The sequence below is a fragment of the Centroberyx gerrardi genome, chromosome 12 (assembly GCF_048128805.1).
Source record: "Centroberyx gerrardi isolate f3 chromosome 12, fCenGer3.hap1.cur.20231027, whole genome shotgun sequence".
Taxonomy (NCBI): Eukaryota; Metazoa; Chordata; class Actinopteri; order Beryciformes; family Berycidae; genus Centroberyx; species Centroberyx gerrardi.
Window position 1 is genome coordinate 9,478,631 of NC_136008.1, and position 21,481 is coordinate 9,500,111.

At 43.0% G+C, this 21,481-nt stretch overlaps 1 protein-coding gene across 2 annotated transcripts; it reads right to left on the bottom strand.

Moving 5' to 3' along the window:
* Positions 1 to 131: 131 nt before the first annotated feature.
* Positions 132 to 14,985, bottom strand: eva1ba (eva-1 homolog Ba (C. elegans)). 2 transcript variants are annotated; one of them, XM_071904555.2, is made up of 4 exons: positions 14,726 to 14,985; positions 3,746 to 3,913; positions 1,969 to 2,064; positions 132 to 1,809 (listed from the first exon to the last, which is right to left on the bottom strand). In XM_071904555.2, exons 3-4 carry the CDS (start codon positions 2,033 to 2,035, stop codon positions 1,379 to 1,381), a joined length of 498 nt encoding a protein of 165 aa, XP_071760656.1. In that variant the 5' UTR covers positions 2,036 to 2,064; positions 3,746 to 3,913; positions 14,726 to 14,985; the 3' UTR covers positions 132 to 1,378. The 2 variants fall into 2 exon arrangements, with proteins under 2 accessions (XP_071760656.1, XP_071760657.1); XM_071904556.2 differs by lacking the exon at positions 3,746 to 3,913.
* Positions 14,986 to 21,481: the final 6,496 nt, after the last annotated feature.

Below are 21,481 nucleotides of genomic sequence, written 5' to 3' on the forward strand. Positions count from 1 at the left end.
CATACACTGATGAGTATATTTCCCCTTTTTGTATGGCTTTATTGAAGAGCCAAGACTTCATTCTTTAACTTGTAAATCAACAGACTTGACTGACTTGTGAATATATCTAGTACAAACACACACCCAATTTGGGCTATTCTTTAAGGTTCTGTAAGTCTTTGTGGTAGCCAAATAATATATCTTCAACTTTTCTTTTCTTTTTCCTTGAAAGAGGAAAGGAAATGAGTTTCACTGTGAGTTATACCAGTCTCTGTGTTATCAGGACATTTAACTCAGATCTGCCTTTTATGACCCTGTAGGCTGCATCCAGCAGGACTTTGTTAAAACATTTACTGTCACAAAGGGACTGTATTAGAGTTCCCAGACATTTTATTATAAAACTGTATCGCTTTAACCTTTTAAGGCACACACGGGACATTGAGCATGAATAACAAATAACAAAGGACGACCTTTCCATTAATTATACTGGTAAAATGGGGCTTTCTCATGTCCTTTTAAAATAACAATAAAAAAAAGTATTTTATCCTGATTCTAAATCCATGGCCCGAAGGTATGTGGAAGAAGAGCTCTGTTGTATATTTGTCTGAGCATTAGGAATAGAAACAACCATGAATTATTTCAGCTTAATACTTTAATTCTGTCATTTCCTTTGGTGGAATTATTTCAGAAAACACAGACACTGTAGAGATACTGTATTGTACTCAAACTAAAGAATCCAATTTTAAATGTCTTGACATTATGTGTAAACTGACCCCATGAATTTATTGATATTTTCTTGTTTAAGCAATGTCATTTCCTTTAAGAGGACTCCTGAGGGTGTTTTCCTGGAGAAATTACAAGAACTGCTTTGAGTTATCCCTTTGTAAACTCAGTGATGAGGAAATATCCTCATTGCAAACACAGGGAATAACTCCCCATTGCAACATACTTGGTCCTTATTTCTGCCTTCTGTCTTTACTTAATACAGTACATAAACTTACATTTGTTGTGCTTTTCTCATTAAGCGCCATACATTCTACTCAACCCTCACTTCAGTCTTCATCAGCTCTCACATTCATACTGCATCTTTACCACATGGACAAAATTAGTCTTTAAAGCACCTTGTGGTTTCATTCCATTCAGTCAGGGGAAGGCAACAAATGGCTACGTAAGAAGTGCGACCACACAGTTCAGCTCTGACACAAAGAATCAGAGTTAAGTATATCAAATGTAGCACTGCTGACCTGTTTGCATGCTATTGTTTTGTATCTAACACATGTCCAAGTCTTATGATCAGGCTTCAGGGACACTGGACCCACCCTAAGGTCTGATTCTGAGTGTCTCTGTCATGGTTGCTGCAGTCAGCACCACAGCTGGTCCCCTTGCAGCCTTGAGTATGTTAGTAGTAATGCACTCGTCCAATAGTCCCTGTTCCTGTCCCCAGGATATCAGGCTGGCCGTTCCTCCAGATCTCACGTATGATCCGCTCCCTCTCCTCCAGCCGCTGCGCCCGCTCCAGCTCCTCAGCTGAAGTAAACACGTTCACGCTCAGCGTCCCGTCTGACTGGCTGTGATGATTATCAATGGGGATCTCTGTGCTGGGCAATGGAGCGGGCGCCTCGACCTCATCTCCTTCCTCGTCGTCTTCGTCCTCGCTCTCCTCGTCCTCATCGTCCTCGCTGATGTCCTTTAAGCGTTTTTTCTCGGGCGTGGGAGGGGCAATGTTGGTGCGGGGTTTACAGGAGATGCGGATGACCAGGAGGCAGAGCGTCAGCACCAGGCCGAAACACACTCCGATCACAAAGTACAGGCCAAAGCTCTCTGGGTTTGCTGCAGGAAGGACAAAAAAATGACATGAATTGGAGTTTATATGGTTAAAATATGTTGTTGTTGTGCTGGAGGCTTTTTGCTATTGTACTATGTTTGATAATTACTTGATTAAATACTTTTATGATTGATGATTTTGCAGACTTGCTGAGTGTGACTGACCTTTGATGTGTGCATATGCAGCAATGCTGTTGCTCAGGAGGTCCATCTCTTTTTTCTTCACATCCATGGTGAATGTTGACTCTGCTTTTTTCACACCTAGACAAACAGCGAAAAATACCTCAAACCTCATTGCACACCATATGAAGTCCCACTGTGACACCTAATGGCACAACAATCATCACACATGCTCATGTGTGCCACAGACTGGACAGTTGGTTCAAATGACACAAGCACCCAACCAATGCACTTGCAGGTGCTGCAAGTCCCCTGCTCTGTGGAATGTACTTAAAGTGTTTTTTACGACCACCCTGCCTCCGATGTCACATTCTGTGCAGCTCTTGCGCGCCAAACCCACTGACCACAGCACTTCTTCGTGTGCCTTTGGGTGGGTGGGATGAGGCCTCCGACTGTCAAACAAAAGCTCCTCTGTGTCCTCCTTAAATACTGGCTTCAACTGGGATCATCATAATGCATTTGGCACATGGCGCACTGCCGCTCCCTCTCTCTCTGAACCATGACAGGCCTCTTTAAAGAGGTCAGGGGTCAACTCTCCTAGTAGCCAACAAGGACTCCTTCCTGCATGATGAGACTCCCAGATCAATTGGTGAAGCCTAGAGGAAAAGTCCAGTGTGTTGTTTATTTTAATCTGTATCACTTTGGACTTTGTGTCCCTGACATCGAGGCTCATCTAGAGTGACGCTAGTCTGAGTCCTTTCCTACTTGCTTCCTGTCAGTTTAGCTGTATTGTGTTCTCAACCGTTCCTTTGCCCGGTTGTGACTCCTTAATTTCCCGAGGAAGTCTTTCCCACAGTAAAACCTGTGGCGCCATGCATCGGATGAGATACAAGGACAGCCAGTTCTTTTTACTTTGCAGTCTGTTTTTTGTTTTCAGTCAATTATCTATAGGCGAGCCCCTATGTTACCTCCATGCTACCTCCTCTCTCAATAGCTTTTGTCTCTAGGAGAGACAGGCTGTTTCTAATCTGAGAGAAACTTTAGTTGCATTTGCCAGCATGGAACACTATACCAGGATCATATGGCCTTGCTGGGTCTTCCTAAGTTAACCCCCCCTCCCCATCTCCACTCCTCCTCCACCCTGCCACCCTCGTCACATAGCCTTTTCCTGCTGACTCTGGCTTTTCTCCTCTGCTTTGCCATTGTTTTACCAATTCCCACCTCCCTGGCCTGATGACATCATGGTGTTGCACATGACTCAGGGACACATAGGAGCGTTGATAGCAACACAGTATGGGCCAACTCAAAGAAAGGAGGTGCCTTGAATCCTTTCAGTGTGTAAGCATTAGTGTTAGCGCCAGTTCCCTTTCTTGTTAAACATGTGCTTTGTGTTATGGCCTTATCCTGCGGAAAAAACACTCTGTTCAAATGTGAAATGACGACTGACTCCAAAGCAGTCCCACTCTAACCTGTGCACTAAGTCGAACCACATGTCACAATGCCTACACATGGATCATATGGATATCCCCAAATTGCACAAACCACATGTTTATGTTTTCATTTACCTCAAAATTGCATCCACTGATAACCTCAGTCTCTGATTTCTATCGTGATGCAAATACCTCAATGATTTATGCAGCATTTATCATGCTTATTTGTTGATGAAGCATTCGCCAAACTTGAAGCATAAAACCACACACATGTAAACCATATGTAGTAATGTGGCTCACTGAATGAACTTTAAAAACACAGCTAACGTTCTCCTGTAAAGCAGAGGTGGACAGAAAGTAGTATAGCGGTAAAGATAAGGTATAAATCTTACCACAAAATGACGCTCTGGAAATAACTCCTTAGTCCCAGTTCATAGTGCGATCAGTTGGAGGTGAATGCTGAATGATCAAGCTTCTCTCTCTTTCTCTTTATCTCTCTCTTGCTTTGGATCAGTGCCTGTGATCTTTGGTCCTCAAGCTAAACAGTTCATTTGGCCACCCTGAGACAAGAGCAAACACACACACAGACACACACACACATACAGACGTCAAGCTACATTAGATCCAAACTCACTGAGGCATTTGCAATGCAAACAATGACAGGCCTTTTGCAGCCGCCGCAGGATACACGGTCCAGAAAGAGACTAGAGGCAGGCTTTCAGCTTTCAGTTCAACTGTGCTGTCTTGAATACATGCAGGGTAAAATATACAGAGACTGCAGAAACACAGGAATGTCCAAACTGTGTGTATGGCAGTATAAAAAAAGCAAAGTGAAGAATAAAGACCAGTGACATTTCAACACGTACTTTAATATGACAGTATATAAAGTTTTCCTGGCACAGTCGAATATATAGGAGTCCCTTCACATCTCTAGCACCTCAAACCGTAACAATCTCCACAGAATACTACAACCAAAACCAAAGGCCTGCATCTAGCTGGAAGTTAGCGCTTTCCATGCCAGGTGGGGATAGAGGGCTGTGAAAAATGCTGTGCTGTGAAGTTTTCTAACTTCTCCCCTGTTTAGGAAAAAGCTCCCCTGCCAGCTTGAGTTGTTTTAGCAGAGCCTCTATGCTTTCCAGTGCAGATTTTGATCTTGCTGACTCTTGGCAGATCCTATGTACACTACAGTGCCTGACCGAGAGGGCGGCCCGCCCGGGGGCTAGCGACAGAGCGGTCGCTATGGCAACCGCTTTCCAGGCCACCCCCTCAGTCCCCACGGGAGCGAGACGATGGGCCTTTTGTTTCTGGTCCCCACCGTCTGGATGGATCAACGCACTGTCTTCCTGTTGAGCTTCCTTCCTTCCTTTTCAATTATGGACAAGGTCGTCTCCTCCTTCCCGCAGCCCCCCCCCACCCCCCCACCCCCCACCCCCCCTATTGGAGTCTATTCAACATTATCCAAGCAGAGCTAGAGAACATGGGCTTTCAATGAGATATTTTGTTTTTGTCTCAAGGGTAATAAAGTGAAAGGCTCGGATGACTACAGTTGTTCTCCAAGACAAGGTCAAAGCTAATGATTGGACACCTAACTGAGCTTCTCGCACACTGGAATGCAGCGAACCCGAGCTTCGTCAGGACTCAGGCATCTGTTACTGCTGGTTAATGACAACTGGAGACCAGTTTAAAGCCTATCTAAACACTAATTATTCTGCCCTGTTGTGTTGTTGTGTTTTTGTTTTACCCCAAGGAGGAAATTATTAACAGACCTTCTCCTCCCCAACTACGTACAATCCCATGACTCAACTTACAGTCATTTTCTCCAAGTGACCCAATTTGCTTTTCTATTGCAGATGTAGCCTTGCAAACTAGACCTCCCTTACAACGACGGAGTCATGCAATAGCAATGAGGGATTTGATCCCTCATTGCTCAGATTGTTTTGCCCAATCATAGTTTGCTCAAAGCTTGAGCTTCATGATAAATTGGTTGGTAAATATTTTGAATAAGAACCACAACAGTCCTCCCATTAGGATACTGGCATAATCAAACAATATTGACATTACTGATTTAAAAAGGCGGCATCTAGATCGGAACAAAAGCAACCTCTAACTTGAAAGAAACAAGCAAAAAAACAGGGATAGAATAGAATAGAATAGAACTTTATTGTCCACCGCAATGAAAATTTGCCTTTTGGCTTCACAGGTTGGTTAAATTATGACTCAATACAATAAATAAAACACAATACAATGCACAAAAATCAATAGACCTAGCCACCAATATCAAAACATGTGAGCAAGAATGGAGTATGTATGAGTCATTTATGGCTGTTTATACAAGCTGTCATCAATGCCTGTCATCTAGAGAGGAAAAAGTGGAGGGTGTTCAGGTCGTCACAAGAGTCGGAACTAAGGAGACAAGACAGCTGCAATGAAAATTTCCAGTGATCTGGCAGGTTTTTCATACAAAGTGAAAACATGCCACAGCACGTGTCTTCATGCCAGTTCTGGGTTCCTGTGACGTTAATGTTTAGTCCTATTTTTCGTCCCTTCTAGCTTATCATTTGCTAGTTCCTGACCTCATATCCTGAAGTCAAACAATCTGTCCAGGCATCCGCCTCCTGCATCCTCGCAGCGTGCCGACTATTAAATAATCAAATAACGCATCCTGACATGTCTTCAGCTGTGCCGGAAAAGTATGTCTAAATCTCTTTATTTCACATTATGTCAGATAAACACAATGTCAAAAGACAATCCCAACGACAAATGATGAAGAGTGCAAGTATCTTTAAATTCATCCCAGGCTCTGTGAGTCTACGATGAGTTATTTATGTAAGGCCAAAGCAGCAATTCTAATCTAACTGATGCTAACATAAACACAGTATGGTGTCATGTGGCCTGAGAAGAGGTCAGGCACTATTTCTGACTGAGTATTGTTTGCTTTTGGTTTGGACGAAGGAGCTGGGTGGAAGAAAAACCCCAAACTATCATGTTGTATGATATTTCTGTTGTCATCCACTTGAAGAAGACCACAATGGCCCTTCCTTCCCACAAGGTTTGTCCCTTTCCGCAAGGACAGTCTTAGATTGGAGTCCAGGCCAATGCCTTGCTTCCAGTTAAGAGCAGCAGCATCTCCATTGTCTGGGATTGGCATGCTGTTATTAGTAAGTAAGAAAGGATGATTGAGCTGTCTGCTGTCTGTGTGCACGGATGGCAATTGGGTGATTTATCAACCGCGTACTGACAGGGGCAGACCTCCAAGGCAAAAGTTACCACTGTTTGTCACTGAACAGAAGCCCTTTTCCCCAGATATTTGCAGTTCACCAGTAATAAACGTTTCATAAACCATCCAACCACAACACTCCTCTTCCACCATGAAGAAATCACAGTCATAACCCTTTGGTGGAATTTACTCAGGGAGTCAAGCCATATTTGAATTATAGTACGAAGATGAAAAAGTCAGATTACACGAGGGAGCAAGCCGGCCTCATTTCCTCATTATAATGACACACGTTGAACCACAGAGGGAAAGAAATATTTTTGATACCTAGAATTTCTGTGCAGCCGCAGGAATCCTGGCACAATGGATGGGCTTTCTGTGGTTTGCCTGGGACAGGGCTTCAGAGAATGAAAATAGCCAGATTCGAATTTAATCACGTTTCATTGTTTTTAAACACAAATCCGCCCACAGGCTCTGGTGCGGGAGATCACAGAGGCTGTCACTAGAATTGAGAAGAATTTATGGCATCGATCAAATTTGCCCTTGATAATCTTCATTAGAAAGTTCCTCCTTTGATTTTGTGGCTGCTACTGAGAAAAAAAAAATCCGTCTGGACTTAATGATCCATGGCATCAAACAAACCAATCTGGGTAATTTATTCACTATTTTCAGCTTGTGGAGTTCATTCTAAAACTCAACATGTGCATCTTGAATAAATAGACTGAATTAGAGCAGGTCTTGGCTGAGTTATTCTCTTTTTCACAAAGAAATTCTTTCCCTGACATTCTCTCAGTAGCTGAATAAAAGATTAATAGCTACTTCCAAGCTCCCAAATGCTTGTAACTCCAAGGAATCTGAATGTGTATCACAGAAGTATCTTTTGGATGTCTCTTTCCAAACTCTAAATTTTAATTGAAATGGTCTCTACAAGCAGTTTACCATGCACCTGTAATCAAGCCAGAGAACGCTCTCCAAGGCTTCCAGCCAATTGAAATCACCTGACCACCAACCCAGCCAACCAACCCCCAAAAAACAGCTTAATGGAACTTCAAGCTCTCCCCAAAACCACAGAGGTCCAGGCGGTTACTTTCCACTCGATAAACACGGACACATTGTCCAAACCAAATTCTCTGTTCACGGTGTCTGTTGAAGCATTCAGGGGGGGTGCATAAGGTGAAGCTAATTTCTCATGTAAGGCACAGCTAGCTTTCTTGCCAGCCATGAAGGTTGCAAAGGACATTTTTGGAGGGAAAAAAGAGTGCATTTCTTCCTTGTTACTCTTGACATGAGATCTTGGGCATCAAGCTGTGCTCACTGTTAGTGCTGTTTCCCCTTTGTCAAGGCCTGCCAGAGCATCTGACTGAGAAGAGAGTTGTTGCATTTGGAAACGGGTCAGACATGTGGTTGCCATCAGAGCAGGGACACGGTGCACCAGGTGAAGTTGACCCCACAGCAGACCGGGCTCAAATAGTAGTTCCAAATACTTTTATGTTTTATCCAGTGTTATGACCCTGGGTCATAGTTTGTGTTTGAGTGTGTGTTTTTGTTGTTTATCCCTCCCTGCCTGAGGGTGGTGGTGTTCACCCCGTTTGTGTGTTCTCCAGTTTGTTGAGTTGCAGGTGGCGGCTGGTGATTGGACGGGAGACTGATGGCGCCTATTTTAAAAAGGGCGTCTGTCCGATGCCGGCTCACTCCTTCTCCTTCCTGGCTCCCAACCGGACCGTGCTGTGCTTTGCCACATGAATACTGTGTTGACCTAGTGGTGTAGATTGACGTTGTTATTAAGAATGTAAATAACTTTTGGAAGAGCAGTCCCGGTAGCCATAGGGGTGAGAAGCCTTTTTTCTTTGTGTTCTTTTCTCTTGTTTCTGATAGGGAGGCAGGGAAGCTGATTGTACTTTTGTTTTCGTTTGCTTAAGTTAGGCAAGTTAGTTACCTTTTTTTTCATAGATCGTTTTGTTTGTTATTTTGGCTGTGCTCCCCCCGACGTTTTGCTACCGTATTGAAGAGTGATTAAATAAATCAATTTTGTTTGGACTGCACCTGCTGTGGCACTGGTCATCTTTGGGAGTTGGGAAAGAGGGGAGTCATTTTTATGCTATGCTCGGTTTTCCCCTAGGCCGGGCGTAACATCCAGATCAGTGGGGTATGCTACTGATAGTATGATGAACTCCAACAATTTGAAACAGTCACATATAAGATTTTGAGAGTCAATTTAGGAGACTTTTCTGTGACTGACAACTTCCCAAACACTGAATTGTCCTGATGTGATAAACCCCACGCATCTAATACTCCACACAGGTAGAAACAAACGTTTATTGTTTGTAAGTAATATTTGTCTGCACTAGAGTGCACTGTCAGCTGTAAAGTCAGACAGCTCCAGCTCCAGTGTGTGCAAGGTTTAAACTTGCTCAACTTTTATTGAGTTTTCTCTTCAATACGTCTGGACTAGTAGTAATTGTAGATCTAACCCCCCTCCCCGTGTTGCTTGTGCAGTATTCGAACTTGACGTTTTTGTTCCATTAGGCGATCTGATCTTATCCAAACTTTTAAGTGTTTGATATCTAGCTGAAAGAAAGCTTTGTTTTTTTTTCGTGTGTTGATGTATTTGGCTTTGGGCATGTACTTTATTTGACAGACTCAATGAACAACAGGTTTAGCGCACTGCAGCCTTCAAGGACGAAAAACAATTCTAGGAGTACACACAAAACATTCAAAATCAAATCAGCGAGGCATTCTCCGCCAGCTATTATTTGGTTTTCGACGTTGCACTTTTCAGAGAGGGAGGGGTTGCGATTTCAACATGATTGGGTCTGCCAACTTGACGCTAGCTTGGCTCACGCACAGGCTTCATGTTTTTAAGGGTGTGTAACTGCATCCCTTGGCCAAATGAAATGGGTTATCCTCATGTCATAAAAAGGGAACCACAGTGCACTACTTGTCCTGTGAAGAGCATATTTTGTGGGCTATGGTAGGTAATGGGAGGGTAATGGAGATATGGGACTGAGCCGGGGGTTAGGGCAAGTGGTTAATAGCGCCCAGATGTGTTCCTGATGGGAGGGAGAGGCAGCTTTGCTATGTAAATCAAGAGGAGATATCCCATGCACCATCTTCATATTGACTTTATCATACACAGTACAGCATCTCTTTTCTCTCTCTCTCTATTCAAGCAAATAAAACGGTGCCCATGGCGTAGCGAGCCAAATTGGAACCACAGCTCCATGTGTGTGTGTGTGTGTGTTTGTTGACAATTTTTTTGTCTGTGTGTGTGCCTCTGTGTTAAAATTTATTTGTGTGGTTGCGTGTGCATGCATGTGTTTGGCCATGCGCGTGTGTGTTGACAGTTATTACTTTGTCTGTGTGTGTCCCTGTAGGTTCAAATTGATTTGTGTGTGCGTGTGTGTGTGTGTGTGTGTGTGTGTGTGTGTGTGAACTCTTTGCCGAGCAACCATGTGATTCAGTAAAGCACAGTGAGCCTCAGATGATCCTGAACCCCAAGCTCCAAAAATAGAGCCATGATCTCACCCTTCTGATCGATCTGGGCCAGCATCCAGCAGCCGGCCAGCGCAACACACTGTACTCATTACATGGACCCTACGGATTACTCTGTGACACAAAACACGTGTTTGCCCTTTCCATGGTTGGGCGGGTAGCATTACCCCCGTCCCGTTCACCAACAGCTCCATCAGATGTTTGTGACAAACATGTTTGTGATTGTTGTCACAGATGTTTGTGATTGTTTGCGAAATGGATGGAGTTTATATGTAGCGTAAGTGAAGGCTTTTGGCATGTCAATAGTGTAAATGTTTTATCAGATTGGCTGAGTTCCTCTTAGTTTCATTAAAGTGGCAGTAAGTAATCTATGACTTCTATCGTCTATCCCACCCCCTACACCTCTCACCCCTCCCACCCCTCCCACCCCCGGAACTACGGTGGCCTGTAATTGACACAAACAATAAAGTCACATTTTCACAATAGAGACGAGTAAGTTAGTTAGAGGAGAGATCCAGCAGAAATGTCTAGTGAAGTGCAAAATACTATAATAATAATACTGATTTTTTTTTTGGCTTAAAGAGTAACTAAACCCCAAACCCAAATCTGTGGCTGATCTTTGGTTCCAGGTGATGTCATCACCTGTTGTAGTGTACAACAGGTGATGACATCACCTCAACCTGGGGGTCAGGACCCCCCAGGGGGTCGCAGGATAAATTTTGGGGGTCGTGAGATGATCTATGGGATAAGAAAAAAAACATATCTATTGTTTCTGATTTTACTCAAATTTTTTCTTTTTTTCTTGTGAAATACTGAATAATTTTAAGCCTCTGATAACTAATCAAATGATACAAGCTGAAAAGGGAAAGTCATTCTTCTTTGTTTGAACTGTTCACCACTCTGCATACAGCCTGTGACTGGGGTCGTGAGTAGGCATCGCTTCATTTTAAGGGGTCAAAAAAGCCAAATAGGATGAGAACCACTGCTCTATGGTAGGTGACATCACCTGGCATGAAAGATCAGTCAACAGCAGATGTCAATTTCAGTAGCACCTTTAGATGTCAGGCTTTACACATATTTCTTTGGTGTTAAGTTACTCTTTAAGAATGAAATGTCTGTGAATGAAATGTGATGTCGCTTGTAGCTCCGTCCTCCATTCTTCCAAAATAGAGTTTCGAAAGCCAAAAATCTCAGCACAATCATTCAGTCATTGGTATTGATCTTATGGGGCAGTAAAATATCCCATAAATGTTGAGTTGATAAGACAAAGTCGTACCTTTGTTGCTGGGGCTCTTGATCAGTGTAATCAGTGATACCACGTCCAGACTGTGACTATCTAATCTTGCTTGTGTCCAGACCTGGGTCAAATCCCCTTTGTCAATATTGCTTGTTTTAAACTGCATGGAGTACCAAATGGGCGGGGTTTATTGTCCTAGGTTGCACCCCACCCACCTGGCACTTCAGAAAAAGAAAAAAAACCTTGAAAAGTATTTTGCAAAAAAGTCTGCTGCAGACTTTATTAGATTTAAAGTGCATAAGGGTTCTGCCATGCCAAGCTTATTTTATGTTCTTGGAAGGATTGCGTATGTTATGAGTGTGCGTGTGTGTGTGTGTACGTGTGTGTGTGTGTGTGTATGTGTGTGTGTCCAAGACAGCAGAGGAGAGTAAGCTTATGCCAACCCTCTGGACTTAACATGTCAAACATCTCCCTCAGCCTAAAGAGCGGAGTGTCTGGACCAGGGAGACGCCCCTACTGGAAAGCAAGAAGCCTTGATCCCTGTAAGACAGCAGTGGTTGATGGGAGTCTTGCTAAACACAGTTTCAGAGACGTGTCATTCAGCAACCTCCTATTTCTCAATGACTCTATAATACCCTCTCGGTAACTTAATGTTGCATGAAGTTGGAGCAAGGAGGTTTTATATTGGAGCTGCAGTAGGCAGCACAGAACTTTTTGTCTTTCAAAAACTTTATGTAGACCTATTCATAATTCCACCACTTACAAATAACCCTGAGTCATATTTGAGCAGTGATTTTATGAACAGGCCCACATCAACATTAAGGGAACACCGTTAAAGGTGCAATAAGTTCAATTTTTACTGTCCCATAGCATGAAGTGTCCCATGGAAATATCATAATGAAATGATCATAATAGATCTGTGGTGCTTGTTGATCAATACCAGTGACTTAATAATTTTTTTTTGCTCACACCTACTCACATATAAAACTGCTCAACAATGGAGGATGGCACTGCAAGACTTTTTTTTTCTCAAGCAAAAAAGAAAATGAGAAAATACTATTATTACAGTATTTTGCATTGTGATAGATTACCTCTTCACTAGACGTTTCTGTTGTATCTTTGTTGTAATTAGCTAGCTTACTTGTCTCTATTGTGAAAATGTGACCTTTTAAATTATGTAATTTACAGACCACTGTAAGCTGCTCCAGAAACCTGTCGACGTTGTTGCAATTCCTTGGTCGCCGGTAGAAGTCGATAAAAGTCATCAATTAGCCTACTCACTGCCCCTTAATTGCAAAATCTCTGTGTTATTCCTGTGGTCTAAGACAGTCTAAGTCAATATTTTTGAATGTGAACAATTCTTTATATATATAAGACAACTTAAACTTGTGGAGCTGCTCCATAGAGAATCCACTGGGGAAGAGGGTAAAGGTGACTGGGAAAGCATGCATGCGGATTTTCTAGGGATAAGGGTGCAATTTATGGTTCAGAACTGACAACATTACTATAGAATAAAGCTCATTTGTAAGCCCTGTAAATCAGTCTCCCATTCATTATCTATTGAGCAGCCCCAGGCCTTATACTTGATGGCATCACATGCTTGAGTCTCAGTTCTCTGGTTTCTGTGCTTTGGAGAGAGTTGTTCTTGTTCACAAATATTGATTAGGCTGACCAACACCATAGAAATAACATCTATGAGAATTCTTAAATTAAGTGGTATTCGCCTTTAAGGGTATCTTCATACAGCGTGCATCACCCTATTCCTTGCCAGAAGTTGTGTTGATTTCTTGTTGCTATGTGTCTCTGTCTAAAAGGGAATGTTTTCTCTTGGCCTTTCCCAGCTTTGTGTTGATTGAAATGTTCTGTATCTCCCCTGCAAAAAGATTGGTACCATGGGAGTTTAGACAAGCGTTTCAAGCCAGAGATTGACCTCTGACCTCTGGGTATATAGAGTAGGTTAACAACCATCCTCAGGACAGATAAGACAGGCCCACTGAGAAATGAGTCAGTTGGATTTGGGACAGAAGAAAGTTTGCTGGGATGAATAGCTAGGAGAGGTCACCCACATGTCAGCTGTCCCCAAACAGCCTTGAAGGGGTTAGTTAGCTAAGCGTTCACACTTATCCTGCTATTTGGAAAGTTATCTGATTGACTTGAGGAGGCACGGCTAAAGTGCTGCCGGCCCACTCAGATAATGTTAATTAAAGGAGACTCTTGAGAGCAACCCAACCCAACCCACAACCCCCCCTACACACACACACACACTGCTCTTTCTCCCTGATAAGAGGTGCTAACCACAATAGTCCAATGGAGAGAGCTATGGGAGCTGAAGCATATGGTTAACTGGTTTTAGCGTGAATGCTTGTATGCGTATGCGTGTGTGTGTGTGTGTGTGTGTGAGACAGAGTGAGAGAGTGAGGGAAAGTCAAAGAGAAACAGATCCATATGCATGATATATACACGGTTCATGCCTCTTTTGGAATAATGTTCTCTTAGTCTCCACCAACACAGGACTCCACTGTACTGTGACGTCTCTCACCTCAGTTCTCTCTGATCATATTACGCCTGCTCACTCTGTCCTCAGAAAAAAAAAATACAAAAAGCGACAGGATGTTTGCTTTTATTGCGGCGAGGTGACAACTAATTAATCAACACGAGGTTAGCTAACGTGCAGCTGCACAGGAAAGCCTTACCCGGGCTGTCCTGCCCTGTCTAAGTGCTGCGTCAGCTCCTCTTTGGCACTGGCTCCTCAAATACATGTTGCAAACACGCATATTTAGCAGGACTACACTATGGTGCACAGACATTGTTTGGAAGGACATGGGTGAAAAGTTCAGTACGGGACAGAGGATGATAAAATAAAATAAAATAAAATACAAAAATACGAAAACAGCAGTAACTTTTAAAGTACTAATTAAATTACTATAAAATAAAAGCGTCAACTTATAAAAAGGGTGTCATCAAGGAGTGAAAGCGACCTTTCTCCAATGTTGCCATAACTCATTCTCTCCTCTGATTTAATCACAGTGGATTAAAATACTCACAACGGAAGCATGAGGTTAGCTCTCATTTGAAAACAAGCACACAAGGAACTCATATTTCATGTCAATGGAAACTTCAAGGGAGAAGATTACTACCTAGAGCTGTAGTGATGGAGACCAGATATCAAAATTTATAGCACATGGATAGCTTGGAGGAGCTGACAAGTTCTCCCAAACACATGCGACCCAAAACAAGGCTGCCTTGCTAAAGTTTCTATGTGCATCAGCTGCAAAGCATGGAAACTTTGTGAAATCTATTGTGACACTCAATCTACAGAAAAGTCATGCAGCAATGTCCTTCCACTGTAAAGTACAGTGATAGAACAGCTGTACCTCACTATTTTTCCTATGGTATTGTCCATACACTGATACAAACTGTCAAACTCACCAGCCTGTGATGTCAAGAAGTCCTTCCAAAGCTGTTCATTCCACACAGAGAGTTTTAGGATTATTGCAAATCTCAGTCAAAATCACTTCTCTTCTTTCCCTCCAAATTTTGAAAAACAACGTTACAAGCAATCCTGACTGTCTCAGTTGATTCCCTGTTGCTGCTGTGGTCCAGTCCTGAGGAGCGTGTGTGTCTGCGTGTGTGTACGGAGTCTGGGGAAGAGGTGGTAACTTCCTCTCAGAGTTGGAGACGGAGTGAGTAACAGAGTTTTTCTCTCTCCCGGCTCCAATCCACAAGGAGCAGGAAAAGCTGTCATACTATCCCCTTTTGGAAAAAAGAGGAACAGCCTAAAATGGGCAGGCTTGGGGAAGAGGGGAGGGAGGAAGGGAGCGCTGGGAGGGGGAGTCTTCCCCTCTGTTGTTAAGGAAACAGGCAGAAAAAGCCAACTCCAGACAAATTAGCTCACCGTTTTTCCACATAGAGTCCACTGTGACGACAAACTACACAAACAAGGAACAACACTGATGTCTAGCTGTGTATGTTTTATAATAACCATTGATAGGCACAATGGAGTGGACATTTTATTATGCATTTTACTGTACATTTAGAACTAAATTTCATTTTTATTGTGTTTTTGGAGGATGGAGGTAAGTCAAAAGATATAATCAGAATTAGTCACTTAATTCACAAAACAAATTTGTCTTCCATCCAATCACTATGTGGATTCTTGAGTATGATGAGCCTATAATTTATTCACAATTACATTCACAAGAGCATCCCCGGAACAAAGTCTGAAGTTAGGGTGAGGGTTGGGTTTAGAAAAATATGATTTCACTGTAGTGGCATTATCCTAGGGTTAGGGTTAGGTGTTAGGTTTAGGGTTCTAACACATGCTAATAATACAACGAAGAATCTTCTACGCTGTGTGTTGCTTTATATTTTGGATTTGTGATCAATTTAGAAGTACATTCCAAGCATTTGCAAGTGATTACTCAAGTCATTCTTTCCCCCAAACTACATGGTGCAGCTATAATGAGAAGTTTAAGGGGTTTTTGGTGAAAGCAACCCCACACAAAATATGGTGAACATGTAATCACAATACTATGTCAACTCCCTTGCTGAAGGAACGTTCTAATTGCTAACAGTTGTGAGCTATACTAAAAAAAAAAAACATGAGCCTCTATTATAATATTTTATTTTAGCTTCACGTGAGATTGTATTGATGCTCCTACCACACAATTGAGGCAACACCACTGACCATGTTGGCTTTTTTCTCGCATCAGCATGTTATGTTCTAGTTCACAGCTCACACTCTGAGCTTGAGCTTGTCATATTTTGCAACCAACAGTTTTACTGCCAGTGTTTCCTCAACTGCGAGAGCCCTCTACCATCTTAACAGGCTCAGCTGTAAATCTTCTGGGCCACCAAGCTAAGCCTTGACCAAATTTGATTAAAGCCATACGCTTGGGAGGGCATGGCATTTTTCATCAGTGTTGCCCCTGGTCTTGGGAGGGCATGACATTTTTCATCAGTGTTGCCCCCGGTCTTCATGGGAAAACGGGGAAGAAACGCTGAGAGCTACGAAATCAAGACTTCATTTTATTCCTCCAAAGGGTCAGTGTCAGAGCAGAGCTGTTATTGTGCTACACCCTGCTGGGGCTGGAAAGAACATCTTGGTCCTCAGCCCACATATTTCACTCATTAACCCGCTGACAAGAGGCACAATTTGAGTACCCATGAAGGGCTACAAAATCTTCTGGTGATGGACTCACTTCAGTTGGAATCCACACTGTGTATTCCACCCATTGGGCTTTCATGCTCACGCTCCAATTCAAACATCTTCCCTCTGCCTCTTTCCCAAATTTTTGCTTTTCCCCAGCCGCTAATAAAAAAAGCCTGGATGCGAGCGAGAGAAAAGAGGAAGGCGGCACCTCTCCAGTATCCTTCCCTATCACTGTCAGCTCAATCAATGAAGGGGGAGGTGATGGAGCTGGAACAGGGGCTCAGGGAAGGCTGAGTCCCCCCAATTTCAGTGCCAGGATTTGAATACTTTACTGGGTTCATCGGGAGAGAGAGAGAGACAGAGAGAGCTGCATCGATGATCGCATTCCTGCCTGGATCTACTCATGGCTGGCAGATGTCCACCTGTCCCTGGGGCTGATTTATACTCCAGCACTGGGTCGGTCTAAGAGGGAGGGTGGAGGGCTTGGAGGGTAGCGGTTGATGGAGAGAGACAGAAAGAGGGAGTAACCAAGACAGACAGAGAGAAAGAGAGAGATAGAGAGAGAGAAAGAGAAAGTAAGTGAGGAAGAGAGAGAGAGAGTGGGCGATAATGAGACAGAGGTAGAAGAAGTGAGAGGGTCTAATTGCAGAGTACTTATGGTTGTCAAGGTAGACTTATATTGGACCATGTTAGACAAACCCAATGCCTCTCCTTAAGCAACTTACTGATAAGCATGCCTCAGACTACAGTGTGGTGCTGTGACTCAAGGTAATGCACATATATCATGATAAGCTGTTTTGCAGGAGGAAACAGTGAGGGCTACTTGGTTGATGACTGTGGAGGGTCTGTCTCAGGGGGAGTGCAGGTGGGAACGGATGAAACAAGCAGTGAAGGTGTGTGTGTGTGTGTGTGTGTGTGTGTGTATGGAGGAGGGGGGCTGTTTAAACAAGATTGTACTCGTTCACTGAGCTCGCTGCCGGGGTGAAGTGAGGTGATATGCTCCAAACAGGTTTCAGAGGAACAAAAGCTAACTATACCGTCTCTAACCTAGATTAATATTTGCAGTGCATTTCATAATAGAGACGGCATCGCCCAGCCGTTTTCAAAAGGTTACCACAGAGATCCTTTGTTGGTCGTTGTCTGCACTGGATGGCTGGATGTGTGAATGAATGGAGCATGGAAACACTTGTGATGAAAGGCTGGATTGGGCTGGCTAAGACGCTTCACAAAGAAAAAAAAAACACTTAATGTCGTTTACACTGTACATAACCTCATATGGATCTACACACATGTGCAACAGCAATATGGAAAAATGGCCAACATCCTGCAAGTGCAAGCACAACATGTTCTTATTATAACACAATTGAGAGGAGATTTAGAAAAGAAAGAGCAGTGATTTTTTTCAACAAAGGCAATAATCTGATAATTGACATGGATAACATAATACTGTAAGTCAAGTTTCACCTCCCATTTATAACCTCAGAGAAAAAAAAAGTCGAAAACACTTTGCATAGATGAATTAGTCATCTGGCATAAAACACAGAACTGAAATGAATATAGGAGGCTCCCTGAGAGAATTAGACTAGTTCTTTCTTAAATCAGAAGCATACGAGGATATCAAACAGCAAACACATGTTGCTAAGAACTCTGATTGCTAACTTTAAGTGGCAAAAAAAATCTTGTGAGCAACATGGAAAAATGGACTGAACTAGGGAGGGTAGAAGACAAGCGGAAAACTGTTTCCATGACATTTTCATGCATCATCAGGCTTGTCAAGCTGCAAACACCTTGGCACTTGAGAACTGCTCATTAAAACTGCCTTGACAAACCTGAGGATGGATCTAGTCTAGATCTCTGCCTTCAGGTAAATCCCGCACCTTCTCTCTGATGCATGAAAACACATGTCTCTGTCTCTTGCCCCCCCCGACCCCATAAAAGAAAAGCACACTGGAGGCATCTGCCAGCAGTAGCTTCTTTATGAGACAGATGGGATCCCATAGCAGGAGCTCCTGTGCATGAGGCTTGTTTTGTGATCACAAGGCTGATCTCCTTCCTGCTGTGATTTTCCACTCCCTCTGCATACATAGATAACAAATCACCTGCACATATGGATTCACACACACAAAGAAACACGCATGCACACATGTATGAAAACATACACACACACACATACTGATTCACTGTGATCCTTGCTGTGACGAAAATCTGGTCTACAATACCAGATTGAATGTACTATGCTTTTCATTATCTTAAAGTCATTTTGATCTAGAGGCTTATGATTAAATGCTTGAAATTTGTTTTTAGACAAATATAAATAGTGAAGTTGATGCCTTTGTATGAATTTCTTTCCAAAGCTTTTGCCGTTCCATCAAGGCAAAGGGCGGCTACTTTAAAGAATCTAAAATATAAGATAGTGTTGATTTGTTTTGGTCACTGCATAATTCCATTTGTGTTATTTCATAGTTTTGATGCCTTTGATGTCATTTTATTATTCTAAAATGTGAAAAATAGTAAAAATAAAAATAACTTTTGACAGGTAGTGTATACCCCTACCTTCTCCTAAATGACAATCCCAAGGTAAATTGAATTCAGTATTTAAGCATTTGGAAACGTATCAAGAAATGGGCGGAATACCTAAGTTCCGGCACACCCATGCAGCGTGTTGAGCAGAAAGGAGACAGAGGGAGAGGTCTGTTTGGTATTAGGCGGGAAGCCTGCATGGGACAGGAAATGGTTCAGGGGAGTGCTGAGAGACCAAGGCGGTCCCTCTACAGGGTGGGCAGTGGTCCCACAGCTCCAGGGCCGTGGAGGCTGGGATAAGGCCCTAGTGTTCACTTCTCTTCCACACACCCCCCTCTCTCACTCTCCACAGAGAGGTTGACAGAGATTAAACCAGTGCAGTTCCAGGCGCTGATCTTGGAACGGAGGGATTGGAGAAGTTGAGGGGAGAGGGGTGGGATTACATAAACATCTCAACACCTTGGCAACGCGGCAACGCTCTCCCTCCCTACCTCTTCTCCAACCCTTCCACTCTCTCCCTCGCTCCTTTCTCCTCACTTCTTGACACTCTGTGCCAAAAGCCCTCAGGGCCCTTTGAGGATCCAAGTACATTAGCTGCTGCACCGCTCGCATTCCTCCTGCTCAGCGTGTCATGATGATGATACTGACATCAAGTGAGGGTGCTCTGGTCAAATTAAAAGAGTGAGGCTTCATTCATTCAAAATGTTGAGGAGCATTCCTTGCAAAACATGACACTGTCAACAAGGAGGAATGTTGGAAGCCATGGATATTAAGGATAATAATTTCTCTCTAAGGTCTCATAAGGTGAAAAATGAACTGAGGCAAGGACAAAAATATTTGTTAGATGTTCATGTGACTTTGACTCTTGCACTCCTTACTATTGGTTACTTATAGATGATCTATGCACAATCTATGATGATCATTCTACTGTTACAAGTCAGCTATTCTGAATAAGGCCTTAAATGTAATGTAATGAAGATTGAAAGCATTATATCAGTGAAAATGTTGTATGTATCCTATATGGAATAACATTCCACTCAAACAAAGCGTCCCATTGCTGAAGCAAAGTGTCCCATTGCTGAAGCAATGCACATCTGAATAACATTACAAGCACACAACACGTATCTCGTAAGAGACCAAAATTGAAATGACTGTTTTACCAACCCTTCCCATTTACATACTCAAGAATAGCTCTTTGTGTGCAAGTAAGTGTGTACTACAGGAATGTGTATTACAACATGCTTGTGTGTGTGTGTGTGTGTGTGTGTGTGTGCGTGTGTGTGTGTGGAAACTATGTGACTGGCCGGCTTCCTCTGACAGCCTTGAAGTGTTGGATATAGAGGGAGAGCCTTATTGGATTCCTCTATGTGCCATTATCAGCTCGTAATAGGTCCCAAACAACACGGCTATTAACAGCCAATCACATCAATTCACTGTCAATCTGCCTAGAGCACAGAGAGAGAGAGCGAGATCCAGCCGAGGGATAACGGTCAGCTGCAGTCTGAGATAATGAATAATTAACTTCCACTATTGTCCAGCGCCAGCGCCACTCCTAGCAACACCACAAGTGCCCGCCTGTTTACACTTAAGGTATAATGACGGCCTTTCTTTTATGAGGAACAGGAAAAGACACAAAAATATAGGGTCAAATATACAGCCAAGAATAAGCATGAATAACGCTGTGCTGTGTTTATAGCCTCCTTCATAGAATTACTGAAGCTTGGTTGGTGAAGCTCAGTTACTGAAGCACTAGTTTCTATTTCAAGTTGGAGAGCGAAAATACTGGAGTTGTTTGAAATCAATCCGCTATCCACTGTGTTATAGATGACCAACAAAAACATATAAAACTGTTTACAAGCATTATGAAAAAGGGTCATTATGTCTAGGCATTGATCCATTGGTCACAGATAGTTGAAAGACTTGTATTATTCTGTCTTGTGTGTGTGTGTGTGTGTGTGTGTGTGTGTGTGTGTGTGTGTGAGTGTGAGTGTGAGTGAGAGTCGTGGTCGTCCAGGCTGACGTACGTCCTCCTTGTTAAGCCTTATGAAATTACTAGTGGTGATGACATAAAATACATTTCATATTCCACATAAAATCTTTCTCTTTTCAGTAGCTATCTTGGACGTCACTGAAATGAAAAGTTGCGGGTGCCAAGGCAGCAGAATTTCAGCCAGCATGTCTCAAAGATTATACCATAGTTTTTACAGGACAGCACAGAATATTATGGGGCATAACCAAGGCCACTAACACTTACACAGTATAAGATTTGAGGCTGACACTAAAAACAGCAAGAGTGGTGATTTTGGTTTGATAAAGGCATCCGTCCCAGAGCAAGCTGGAGCCAGATAGCTGGCCCCCACCGCTGCACACACACACACACACACACACACAGACAGATAGACAGACAGGCAGAGGGGGAGAGAGAGAGAGAGAGATAGAGAGTGACAGAGCAAGAGACAGATAGAGAGTGACAGAGCAAGAGACAGAGAGGCAGATAGAGAGAGAGAGAGAGA

Bases quoted from the DNA above. Each gene is read 5' to 3' on its own strand.
- eva1ba (XM_071904556.2), bottom strand. From the start codon at position 2,035: ATGGATGTGAAGAAAAAAGAGATGGACCTCCTGAGCAACAGCATTGCT. The intron at 1,810-1,968 runs GTCAGTCACACT...TCCTTCCTGCAG, and splicing joins TGCATATGCACACATCAAAG to CAAACCCAGAGAGCTTTGGC.